The sequence below is a fragment of the Hypanus sabinus genome, chromosome 22 (assembly GCF_030144855.1).
Source record: "Hypanus sabinus isolate sHypSab1 chromosome 22, sHypSab1.hap1, whole genome shotgun sequence".
Classification (NCBI taxonomy): Eukaryota; Metazoa; Chordata; class Chondrichthyes; order Myliobatiformes; family Dasyatidae; genus Hypanus; species Hypanus sabinus.
Window position 1 is genome coordinate 29186932 of NC_082727.1, and position 13891 is coordinate 29200822.

The following is a 13891-nucleotide window of genomic DNA, read 5'->3' on the forward strand; positions in this document are numbered from 1 at the left end:
GCCAATGTAAAGTGTAACATCACTGGATTATTGACATGCAAACAATTAATCTATGTGCCATGCAGGCATGTAAAACACGCAGCATGCTTATCCCAGAGAGGAAAGCTGCTGTGATCCACATACATAGCTTTTCATTGCAGTAGACAGACTAATATTAGTGGGTATATACAATATCATTATTACATTAATAGTTGTAACTTGGACCAACATGTTAAATTAGAGACAAATTAAGGACATGTTAATAATAACTACTTAAGATTAAATCTCTTCCACTGTACAAATGCATAGCATGGATTCATTTTAACATACCTTATTGTCTGTGATCCTCTCATGTTGAAAATAAAATTTCTATTCAAAAGGCAAGCAAGCAAGCAAGCAAACGATTTCTTCCAGAGGAGTCCCGTGTGGGTGCTTGTGTGAGCGTTGGCAGTAAATCTAAGAACAGCAGTGACCTTCACTTCTGACTGCATTGCAGAAAGCTGACTTTCTCCTGTTTTCGGTAGCACCCCCAAAACAGGCTCCCTGGTGATCCTAGGGAGCTTCATACAATTCCTTCCCACCATGTTCTGGTTGCACAAGAGCCCTCTCCTGTTCTCTAAAAGCGTGCCTGCCTCCCGGTCAAGTATTGTTGCACCTATTCCCCGCTGACAAAAAAAAAGAATCACTAGCTAAAATTCTGTTTTGTTCAGCACAATCATTTTGTGACTTGAATTGTCAGTGAGACATCATGAACACTGATTTAAGGCATAAAATATTAATCTGTACTGTATTTTTCCATTGTACCTTGCTTATACTAAATAATCTGCTTGTAATCTCCAAATAACCCTGGGGGACTGAGAGTGGTCATTTCAAAATGCCAAAATTGAAATCGGACTCTTTTGCTAAACAAGTGAATTCAAAACTGTCATAGTCAATTGGAGGAAAGATGCTCAGCCTGAAACTTCAACTGTTTTTTCCCAACCACAGATGTTACCTGGCCTGCAGAGCTCCTCCAGCACATTGTGTGTATTGCTCTAGATTTCCAGCATCTGCAGTACTTCTTGTGTCTAGGATGCTGATTATTTTAGATCTCATAAGATTGTGAAACAGCCTTAAAGGTCTGAATATCTTATTCCTGACCCAATGTTTATAGGAAATTTCGGATCATTATTTAACTCAGAAAAATAACTCTTAATAGTTTCTACCAATGCCGTATGGAGTTAAAAGGTGTGCACATTCAGCCATCTTGTACAATACCTCATATTATTTATCCCCTTCCACATATTCCCTCAACTTCATGGCAACTTTGTACACAGTTGTTTTATTGTTGCTAAGGAGAGGTTTCTTTTAAGGGTTGATGCCTTTCCTAATGACCACTGTGACATCTACAGACTTTCCAAACTATTCCTGATGGACAACAGAGTGCAGGTCTCATTTGTTGTATTTTACCTTTCTTTTAAGGAGACTTGAATGGCTGCCATTGCTTTCTGCTGATTCTAGCATCACTAATTTCTCTGTGTTGTGTCAATAGTGCATGCCCTAAGGAAAGTTTGTTTCGGTGATCAGAAGTTCCTTTGTGAATCTTTTTGCTAATAGTGCATTTCTTTGGAAATTCTTGGTGCATTGGTAGTTCATCTCTTTGTGAACACTGGGAACTGTTACATTAATTTTGACCAGGCAGTAGGGCACTAAAACATCTTTACATGTCTTCCTGGGGCTTGAAATGCTATGTTCCAGGGAGCTGGTAGGGCAGAGATCAAAGAACCCTTCCAGAATAGATAAATATACAGAAATAAAAGATGGAATAATACTGAGCAATGGCAGGAGTGTGGTTTTTGATTGTTACAACAAAGCAAGCACATACACACTGGGTCTAAAATAAACTTCTGTGGTCTTACAGTTTTAATAATCAATGGCACATGTATGCGGAAATGTGAACAGGTAAATAGTAGATGGCGTGAAGGGTCTGGAGGTATGTGGTGACATTTTGGGGACAACTCACAAAGCTACCACCTATTTTACTAAATATGCTTCTTTTGGACTACAAGCACTGCAAATTTGCAGCCTGTAATTTCCGTTTGGGAGGTGAGCCTTTAAACTGTCTGAACGATCTGGCATTTTTGCAGCTCCTACTGAAGGACTCAGCAAACTAGACTCTCAAGAATGGAGCCATTACTGGGGTGGAATTTGGGACAGATTGAAGCATTGGGGTCCAATGGCGAAAAATGAGCCCATGTTTAGAAGGTTTAAGTTCCAAGCCAGATTAAAAAGATTGGGGCATAGAGACCAAGGGTGGAGGACGAACTGGTGTTCTGCTCACTTCTCCCAGTTGGCTTACATTCCCCACCTGAGCTCATCCCATGTTCTGTGGAGTATTTGTTTCCTTTTTTATCGTTTGCACTATCTTCTTTTTTCGCTCATTGGATTTTGTTGGTCTTTGTTGTGTGGAGTTTTTTAAGGACTTTGTTGTGTTTCTTTGTTTTGAGGCTGGCTGCAAAAAGATGAATTCTAAGTTTGTATATGGTGCACATACTTCGATAATAAATTTATTTTGAACTTTGGACTTTGATATCCCCTTGTGAACTTTCTATGATCATTAAGCTAGTGGCTGGAAGTTTTTAAAATTCATTTTTTCAGAATCTGGCTTTGCTCAGAAAGCCAGCATGTATTGCCATTTCATCATATCCCCTGAGAAGGTATTGAGGAGCCATCACCCTAAAACAAGACAATCCGTGAGGTGAAGGTGCTGCCACAATGGTATTGTGAGAGGGAGCAAAATGAAATTGGACTAGGGAACAGAATCAACCCAATCTTGACAACATGAATGGACTAATCTGACCTTTTTGGAATGGATGGGGAAGAGTGGGAGAGGTTATAAAGAGGTTATATTCTCTCTTTCCCAAAATGGATCTAAAATACATAAAGTCCAATTTACTTAAATCAAGTGTTTCAAATTGAGTTTCAAATCTCTGTGCCATTAACTTTGCCGACTTTTAAATTTGCTTCCTTATTGAAACGGTGCAACAGGAGCAGGAGTATTCAGATTATTCAAGATTCAACTGAAAGGCTGATTTGATCTTGTCTACTCCACCACCCCCTGCTCCCCCCCTCCCCGGATACATAACATCAGGGCCCATATTCAACAAGAATCTGTTAAACCTGTTCTGTTTATCTGTTAACATGGTGTCATTAGTTTTAGTAATGACGCTTGAAGAATTAATTGAAAAGCAGCTTATAACAAAGTTCCAGACTAACAATTTTTGTATCCAGGGAACAGGAGGAGGGGATTAACAAAGGAACAAGAGAAGTACTATATACAACAGGATGGAAAACAAGGAGATTCTGTTCAATGTAAGAAGCTTCGATGTGCCTAATTGGATGTTTTTTGTTGCTGATCTTGTATTGATCTTTATTGGGACCGTTCAGAATGCCAGGGACAGATGTCAGGGTCAGGTAGAGGATTGATGCAATGGAAATAAAAGCACTAGCAGACAGAGCTGGTATTATCCAATCTGTGCTGTCTCCCAAGGTAGAGTTGACTACTTTGCGAGCAGCAAATATCATATACCAGATTAAATGAAATGTGGGAATCATTATTTCTCTTGGGAAGATTGCTTTGTGAATATGTTAATACCTATGAACAGCAATACAGTCACAAGCTGATGGAATGATGGAACGTATGCAATGAAATGTTTCCACTTCAAAACTCACTTGATAATCAAACATGGGTGAAATGTTGGACCCATGGACATAAGGGAGGGCAAGGAGTTACCTGTGTTTTTGTTTCTGAAGCCCTAGAAAGGGCTAAAAGTCATCATCAAACTAAAAGAAAAATTGGATAGCAGTGCAAAAATTGGCACACCTCCTTAGATGCTAAGAGCACAAGATGACAAAAGGCAAGAAAGGGTATGAAAGACAATATGAAAAGAAACAAGTAAAGAATATCAAACTCAGCACTTTCATTTACAATTACATGAAAGTAAAGATAATGTTTAGGTGATATAAGTGAAAATCGGCAGTGCGGACACCCTTCATTCCTTTCCGGTCATGATGAAGGGTCTCAGTGGAAATATCAACTGTCTATTGCCTGATATGCTGAGTTCCTCCAGTATTTTATGAATGTTGCATAATTACTCTGTTTTAGTTATATAGGCATCTGTTAGTCTCGTGAGACCATGGATTTGCGCCTTGGCAGGCCTGGGCAGGGTTGTATGGGAGACCGGCAGTTGCCCAAGCTGCAAGCCTTCCCCTCTCCGTGCCACTGATGTTGTCCAAGGGAAGGGCAATAGGACCCAAGCAGCTTGGCACCAGTGTCGTCGCAGAGCAATGTGTGGTTAAGTGTCTTGCTGCCTCAACATGCTGCCTCAGCTGAGGTTCGAACCAGTGACCTTCAGATCACTAGACCGATGCCATATCCACTGGGCTACATGCCAACACATACTGTTTTAGTATATACTGGTATATCAAAGGAAGTACCCTCATCCCACAGTCCAAAGATGTACTGGTTGGTAGGTTAATTGGTGATTGTAATTCGTTCTAAAATGCAATTAGGGTAAGATTAGATAAGGGGATTGTTGGATGGCATGGCTCAAAGGGCCAGAATGGCCTATTCCACACTGTATCTTTACTTTTATTGTCACCAAACAATTGATACTAGAGCGTACAATCATCACACCGATATTTGATTATGTGCTTCGCGCTCCCTGAAGTACAAATTGAAGCAAATATAATAAATTATAAATCATAATTAGAAAATAGAAAAGGGAAAGTAAGGTAGTGCAAGTCAGGCCCGGATATTTGGAAGGTAAGGCCCAGATCCAGGTCAGGATCCGTTCAGCAGTCTTATTATAGTTGGAAAGAAGCTGTTCCCAAATCTGGCTGTACGAATCTTCAAGCTCCTGAACCTTCTCCCAGAGGGGAGAGGGACAAAAAGTGTGTTGGCTGGGTGGGTCGTGTCCTTGATTATCCTGGCAGCACTGCTCCGACAGCGTGCGGTGTAAAGTGAGTCCAAGGATGGAAGATTGGTTTGTGTGATGTGCTGGGCTATGTTCACAACCTTCTGCAGCTTCTTCCGGTCTTGGACAGGACAACTTCCATACCAGGTTGTGATGCACCCTAGAAGAATGCTTTCTGCAGTGCACCTATGAAAATTAGTGAGGGTTTTAGGGGACAGGCCAAATTTCTTCAGCTTTCTCAGGAAGTAAAGGCACTGGTGGGCCTTCTTGGCAGTGGACTCTGCTTGGTTAGACCAAGTCAGGTCATTTGTGATATTCACCCTGAGGAACTTAAAGCTTTTGACCTGTTCCACCTGCGCACCACCGATGTAGATGGAGTCAATAAAATATGAAGACAATTTTAATGGATTAAGTGAATAGAACTACTGTAGACAAGTGCCCATCCACTTTGGGCCTTAACGTGACAGATCTGAGAATTATCTAAATAGTGACAGTTAGCAAACATGAGGAAATCTGCAGATGCTGGAAATTCAAGCAGCACACTCAAAATGCTGGTGGAACGCAGCAGGCCAGGCAGCATCTATAGGGAGAAGTACTGTCAACATTTGGGGCCGAGATGCTTTGTCAGGACTAACTGAAAGAAAAGATAGTAAGAGATTTGAAAGTAGGAGGGGGTGGGGTGAAGCTAAGAGCTGGAAAGGTGATTGGCAAAAGGGATACAGAGTTGGAGAAGGGAAAGGATCATGAGATGGGAGGCCTAGGGAGAAAGAAAGGGGGAAGGGGAGCACCAGAAGGAGATGGAGAACAGGCAAAGAGTGATGGGCAGAGAGAGAAAATAAAAGGGGAGGGGGTAAATAAATAAATCAGGGATGGGGAAAGAAGGGGAGGAGGGGCATTAACGAAAGTTAGAGAAATCAATGTTCATGCTATCACGTTGGAGGCGACCCAGATGGAATATAAGGTGTTGTTCCTCCAACCTGAGTGTGGCTTCATCAAAGTTAGAGCAGTGGAGATCTAGAGGGACTTAACAGTCCTTGTACATTAATCATTAAAATGCAAAACAATTATCAGGGCTTGGAAGTAATGCTACTGCTAGCTCATTCACTTTTGGAGAATTGTTTTCAGTCCTGAACATCAAGATATGCTGATATTGGAGGATTTGGACTGTAAATTCACCAAAAGGATTCCTGAACATTACGGCTTAAAAGTTGGAAGATGAATTGCAGTAACTGCTGTTGCATGCCCTGGAATTTAGATGATTGAAACAGTTACTTCAAGGTATTAATTAAGACACAACATTTCCACCAATTGAGGATTTGAGGGCCTAAAACCAAAGATTAGAGCCTGACTTTTCAGGAGCAAAGTTAAGAAACATTTCCACATGCAAAGGACAGTAGATATTTGTAGATCTCTTTTGCAAATGGGGATTGGTGAATTGTTAGTTCCTATTCTAAGGTGTTGTCCGGTATGGGGCTCTAATGCAGAGGATCGAAAGAGACTGCAATGGGTCATAGTCTCAGCCTGCTCCATCACGGGCACAAGCCACCCCACCATTGATGATATTTTCAAAAAGTGGTGTCTCAGGAAGGTGGCATCCAGCATTAAGGACTCTCACCATCTGGAACATGCCCTCTTCTCAATACTACCATCAGAGAGGGGGTACAGGAGCCTAAAGACCCACTCTCAACATTTTAGCAACAGCTTCTTCCCCTCTGACATCTGATTTCTGAACCGTCCGTGAATGTTACTTCAGAATCCCTCTTTTGCACTATTTATTTATTTTATATTTTTATTGTAACTTATAGTAATTTTTTTATGTACTGCTGCTGCAAAGCAACAGATTTCTCAACCTGTGTCAAAGATAACAAATCTGATTTTGATTCTGAAGCTGGCATTTTTTGTGAGCCATATTAATGGATGTTAGGCTGCAGATCATTTATTGAAAATCACAACAAATTCCAGTGGGATTGGAGAGTGTGAGGTAAATGACCTCTTTCTATTTCTACCTTTAACCCTTTTAGCTCTGGTGATAACTTTGTGAATCTGTGTTGTTGTCCGTCTAATGCGGGGTTCCCAACCTGAGGTCCACAGACACCTCGATTAATGATAAGGCTCCATGACGTGAAAAAGGTTGGGAATTCGTGGTGTGAGGCAAATATATCCACCCTCTGCCACTTCTTTTTTCACAGTATAAGTCTGAGGCTGGTTTTCCAAACTTCAAAACGTGAAAGTATTGTTTGTAAGCAGATTTATGTTTTAATATCATAATCCTTAATCTGTTAAGTCTTTATGTATCAAGCAATTGTTGGTGCTTTCTGAGTGACCAGTGTAATTTTGGTCTGTGAGAATAACTGAACGTCATGACATATAATACATGATGATGTCTAAAATAAATCAGCATTATTGATTTTTGAAGCCAGTTTCAAATAATAAGATTACAAAGGAAATCAGATGCGCGGATTACCCAGAAATCAGACTAAGGTCACAAACGGTGAGACCAGAAGCAGCTCGCTAACTGCTTTCAGAATTCATAATTTGAGAATAACTTTGATTCGGGAATTAAGCTCTGCTGGTTTTTGGCACTAGTATTGTTTCACCTTTTTATTGAAAGGCAACTGTGGAAATACATTAGAGTTTGAAAGAGAAGTCCGACTGCTGATAAATTTTCAGGCGAATATGATGCTGTGTGATTCATTTGAAGATGTTCTGATTTTTATTTAACCAGTCTAACAGATATCTCCCAGGTTGGTCTCTCATATCAACACTTTTCATATCTATGGGCCAAATACCCTAAACACTTTAGATTCAGTTCACAAAAAAATACTCTGCATCCTTTCAAATCAACACCATCTCCTTGGTTCGTTTCTGCCTTAGTCTCCTCCTTCACTCACTTCAGAACAATATCACTCTGCTTTCCTCTTCCTTGGGTTTCCGCTTGTCTTCCTTCCTGCACCTTGTGCCCCCCCCCCCCCAACATGTCTCCCTAGTCAGAGCTGATCATTCTTGTGTGGGCCTACTAGAATTGGTGATGATCAAAACGATTGACTGGTTTTGGAATTACACATGAATAGATTTGGAACTGATCTGATTTCTCCTATCATCAAATATATAAAAAGGTGTGTGTATGTAAGCCAGCAAGTGTCACATACTGAAGGCAGGAGTTGTGTATTTAATATTTCAGTATTATTTGAGTACTATTGTAAACATATTGTTTGATTAAGCATTCTTTGTTGTTTAAATAATTGATTATGGCTAAAAGTGCAAAGTACGTGAATGACATACGTCATCACGCCACTTTTGTGATATGTGCTCGCCTCGCTTAAAGAACAAAAAAACAAAGTTAAACTCTCATTCCCAGCTTTCTTTTTCCCTCTCAAATAGTTTTTATGTTTTGGAGTTACAAAACATAACAGGAGCTAATACCTTGAGGAAAGGAGCAGAGAGGGGACAACAATGCAGGAAGGTGGCCCCAGTTTGAAGTGCAGGAGACTAGCAGATTCTCTGCCTCATACGATTCTCAGACCATCCGCCTAAAACAGAGAATGAGCATTTCAGTCTTCTTTGTCAACAAAAACTACTTGTCCTTAATTTGAAAAGTGCGCCAAAGTGATTGACAGAAATAGAATTGGAGGAAACAAAAGACAGGAAAATGAAAGAGATGTTAGTAGGAGAAAAAGAGGTATTTTAATTGGATAGTTCTAATGAAGTAGAAGTGGGGTCACAAATAGAATGTAGATGTATCACGGGGGCATTTAGATTCAAATAAATTGTGAAAGGTATTGGAAAAAAACGGAAGCATTTTGTCCAAAACATGAAATTTAAGGTCATATTACTGTTGATTTTAATCCCTGTAGATGTGATGGAATAGTGCATATGTGCTATCCACGTTTGCTTACAAAAACATGGCAAAACTGCTGACATCTGAAATGACCCATGACTAAATTGTTTTCTAATAGTCCAGTAAGAATGATATATGAACATTAATAATGTTGGCAAAGTGTGTTCCTGCAGTAGAAGTTGATCAATATTCACAATGTTGTCTCGTAGCTAAGAAGAAATTGTGGAGAGATGAAGATAACAGTTGTAACTAAACACATGGCGTCTGACAGTGACTACCAGCATGCTTCATTCTCCACCCACGTTCCTGACGCAGTACTCGCTCTGCAATTCTTGCATCTGGCTTTGTGTGTCGTTACTGGTGTTAAGCTGCCTACTATTGAAATCTAATCATTTAAGATACTGTTAGAGCAGCAGCTGAGAGGGAATTTCCCAATTACGGGCAGTGTGGCAGTGCTGTCACAAGAAGGCACTATTACCCAGGGAGGGGAAAATGATTTTTATTTGTTCTGGCAGAATATTGTTTTTTTAGCATTTTGGTATTACATAAAGTAAGAGAAAGGCCCTTTGCCTGAAGCAAGTATGCTGTTTGTTTTTACTTGGTTCTAAGTATCTTGAAGAGCTATTGGGGAAAAAAAAGGACTTCTTAAACTATGTAGTGAAGTTCTGTGTCTTAGTTGTAGATTCCAGCCTATTAAAGAATATGGGACCTTTTACTGAGCTATTTCTGTCCCAATAAGCTAGGGACTGCAACCTTCAGATTGTTTTTATCTCTTTGCCTTGTTTTGATCTTCATGCAATCTACACCATTACTTGTTGAGAGTGACTGGATCACCTCCTTAAAAGTTCAAAGCACATTTATTATCTAAGCATGTATACTATATGCAATCTTGAGATTAAGGATGTCTGTATTCAGTTAGGAAAAGAGCGAGAGGTTTTCTCTTTGAAGTGATGGCAGATGAGGAGTGCCTTGATAGAGGTGTAAAAGATTATAAGAGACATAGATTGAGTGGAAACCCAGAGACTTTTGTACCAGAGCAGAAGTGGCTAATACCTGGGGGCATAATTTTAAGGAACAAAGTATAGGGGCATGTCAGAGGTAAGTTTTTTACATAGAGTGGCGGGTGCATTGAATGCCCTGCCATGTATACGTTTGGGATATATATTGGGGCGACATGGTAGCATTGTGGTTAGCACAATGCTTTACAGTACAGGCGACCCGGGTTCAATTCCCGCCGCTGCCTGTAAGGAGTTTGTACGCTCTCCCTGTGATGCATGAGTTTCCTCCTCCCACGGTCCAAAGACATACCGATTGGTAGTTTAATTGCTCTTTGGTAACTTGTTCTGTGATTAGGCTAGGATTAAACTGGGAGATTGCTGGGCCTCATGGCTTGAAGGGCCAAAAGAGCCTATTCCTCGCTATAGCTCAATAACTACTTTAAGAAACTCTTAGATAAGTGCATGAATGATAGAAAAATGGAGGGCGCTGTATGAAAGAATTGGCCTTGGTAGGTTATAAGGTCAGCACAACATCATGGGCCTAAGGGCTGTATTGCGCTGTTGTGTCCTCTGTTCTGTGTTCTCTGGAGGCTCGGTGCTCAGTGGTTTTGCTTTCCATTTCTGCTGCCACTTTGGGAGCATGCCAACATTGAGATCCTTCAGCACAGGATGGAATTGTGCACCAACTTCATTGTCCAAGTTCAAAGCCCCCAATGACCCATGGCTTCTCTCTTACATGCACTGGACTGAACTTGCACTTGTATCGATTGCTTTGAGGGCAAATACAAGAACTCACTTTTTGGAGTGGGACATGTGTATCTGTAATGTCATTGGAAGAAAGTGCAGGTGCACTTTTTTTTAAAGATTAGCATTACTGGTCATGTGTACAGCAAAACACATTGAAATGCATCGTTTGTGTCAAATCAAATCGGCAAGAATTTTGGGGGAAGTCCACAAGTGTTGCTATGCTTCTGGCAGCATCGTGACATCCCACACTCACCAACCCTCACTGTATGTCTTTGGAATGTGCGAGGAAACTGGAACACCCATAGGAAATCCATGTGGGCACGGGGAGAACGTGCAAACCTCTTACAGACAGTAATTGAGCCCTGATCTTACACCTGATGCTGTAAACTGATACAGTAACTGCTCTGCTACTGTGACACCCAATAACTTTTATAAGTATTAGTGCCCCTTGCCTATACATCACCATTGGCCTGTTTAATTGTAAGTAAAAGTGAGCCTCGTTAATAATGGACTTGCACCCAGCACAAATTCCTATCGTGATGTTCAAGGGGTAGACCTGCTTTTAACAGTAGTTTCCTGTAGTTGGCTGTGAATTTAAATAGTTCACATCTTGCTATTTTCTGCTATATTGGATTGAATCCCTGATGTTTGCACATTTTACACATTTTTCGATGAATACTTTTCAGATAAAGTCTGGTTTGTTAATTCTTTGTTGGCAATAATATATTGCATTCACATAGTATCTTTAGTATATCCATTATCATCATGACTTGCCTTACCAAATGGTAAATGCTGAATGTTCTTTACAACTTGCGCAGTTTGATTGAGGCGCTTTGATGTGGAACTGGATCTGCAGCCGTTGACATGGCGCTGAACGGATGACTCAGTGACTGTGGCCGCGGCCTTTGGCTCCTGGGCCTGCTTCACTTGCTTCAGTAGCTTATGGCTGTCAACTCACTTATGGAAATTCTGCAGTTTGATGTTTAATGTTCTGTGTGTTATTTGTTCGCTTTTTGTTGTTTGCGCGATTTGTTCTTTATTCACATGTTTGATGGTCATGTGGTCTTGTTTTTTTTCCTTTAAATGGGTTCTATGGTGTTTCTTTGTTTTGTGGCTGTCTGCAAGAAGACAAATTGCAAGGCTGTATACTTTGATGATAAATATACTTTGAACTTTGAACCATTTCTACCTTAGCAACACAGTCCAGCTGCCTCAGTTCACCTGTTGCTAAAATTTTCTGTCCAAGCTTTTCTCCCCCTATACTTAACTGTTCCATTATTTTCCAACCATCCTCCTTAAACATAACCTAATTAAAAATGTTCTTGCATTTATTCCAACCTGCACATAGTCACTCAAGCACTGTGTACTCTCCCACACTAACCCCACTGCAACGGTACCTGGATTTAAAAATGCACACAGTTTTGGTTGGATCCTTTGATGCCCTTGCCTTTCTCGTTCTCTCTATCTCCATGTAACCTTCTGAGAATGTTACACACACAATATGTGTTCTGTCTGATCTGCTGAGGTCCTCCAGAATTTTGAGTGTGTTGCTCTGGATTTCAAGCATCTGCAGAATCTCATGTTTATGATGTACTTCCGAGAAAGTGCATTCCTCAAACTTTGGCTAGTATTTTCAGTCAATAAGGTGCCAGATCTAAAGTTACTGGGAAAAAGTAAAAGCTCACGGTGTAGGAGGTAATATTACTGGCATGGATAGAAGATTGGATTGTGAGCAGGGACCAGGAATATCCAGACCCTCTGAAATAAAAGAAAACATTTTTGTAAAATTGCCATCTGTATCCCTGTCTGGCTTCTGTCTTTATCCTCTTGCAATGTTCCAGCAAGGTCCAACACAGTATAAAGGAAAACACCTCATCTTTTAGTCCAGGCATGTTAGAGCTGCAGATTCTCCAACCTAGGGAACTCATTTTTTTTTTCTGCCTGATTTGCCCGTTAAGTCTCCTTTCTCCTTTGGTCAACATTTGTCTCCATAGGTTAAGCTTGGCCAGCTAGGTTCTTCCAGCAGTTTTTATTTGCTGCAGCTTCCAACACCTGCAGAATTCTGTTTTCCTTGGAGCAATGAAATTTGAGAGGACACTTACAGAAATGTAATTGATAGTGACTGTTTTTCTGATAGTTGATAGTGAGAAGCTGCTCTCGTTAGCAAATGGCTAAAGGACAGATAGTGTCATCGGGTCATGGAACATGAAAGGGGCCCTTTGACCCATTTGGTTTATGCCAAACTGTTAATCTGCCTGTTCACATCAGCCTGCACCTGGACTATACCCCTCAATACTCCCCCCATCCTCGTACATATCCAAACCTTCCGCACTTGCAGCATCCCTGAATGAAGAAACACCCCCTCAGGTTCCTCTTCAATATTTCACTTTTCACCCTTCACCTATGACCGCGAGTGCTAGCCTCACCCAATCTCAGTGAAAAAAAAAGCCTATTCAAATTTACTCTATCTATAACCCTCATAATTTCTATCAAATCTCTCTTCTTTCTCCTGTGCTCCAGGAAATAAAGTCTTAACCTATTCAACCTTTTCCTGTAGCTCAGGTCTTCAAGTCCCAGCAATATCCTTGTAAATTTTCTCTATACTCTTTCAATCTTATTGATATCTCTCCTGTAGGTTGGTGACCAGAATTACACACGGTATTCCAAATTTGGCCTTACCAATGTCTTATATTACTTCAACATAGCTTCCCAACTCCTGTACTTAGTACTGTGATTTATGAAGGACAATCTGCCAAAATCTCTCTTTATCATCCTATCAACTAGTTTCAAGGCATTATTGGCCTGTCTTTCCAGATCCCCTTATTCTACTGCACACCTGAGTGCACTCCATTCACTGTGTAAGACCAACCATGGTTTGTTCTTCCAAAGTGCAACACCTCACACTTGTTTACATTAAATTCCATCTGCTATTTTTCGATCACCTTCCTCAATGTCTAAATGCTCCCAATCTTGGTGTCACCCACAAATTTGCTGATCCAGTTTACACATTATCAATAAAATCATTAATATAGCTGACAAACAACAATGAAACTCAGACTAATCCCTGTGGCACACTTCTAGTCACAGGCCTCCAGTTAGAGATTCAACATCTACTACCATTCTCTGACTTCTACCAGTAAACATCTGTGAAATCCAATTGACTACATTATCCTGAATGTCAAAGACTGAACCTTCTGACCCAGCCTTTCATGCGGGACCCTGTCAAAGGCCTTTCTAAAGTGCATGTAGACAAGTTGACTTTCCTGGTAACCCCCTTGAAAAACTCTATAAGATTAGTTAGACACAATCTGCCATGCGCTAAGCCACATTGACTAAACCCTAATCAGCCCAGTTCTATCTAAATACTTACATAT

At 40.6% G+C, this 13891-nt stretch overlaps 1 protein-coding gene across 5 annotated transcripts in view; it reads left to right on the top strand.

The window, feature by feature from the left end:
- The window catches only part of ank3b (ankyrin 3b), a 615939-nt gene that overhangs the window by 207646 nt on the left and 394402 nt on the right, over window positions 1-13891 (top strand). The window contains exon 1 of one of the 5 annotated variants that reach the window (XM_059947391.1): window positions 3289-3330. The exons of the other annotated variants lie outside the window; for them this stretch is intronic. Coding sequence (XP_059803374.1) covers window positions 3304-3330 — 27 coding nt within the window. The 5' untranslated portion in view covers window positions 3289-3303. Of the gene's footprint in view, window positions 1-3288; window positions 3331-13891 lie in introns of those variants that run through there. 5 annotated transcript variants of the gene reach the window in all.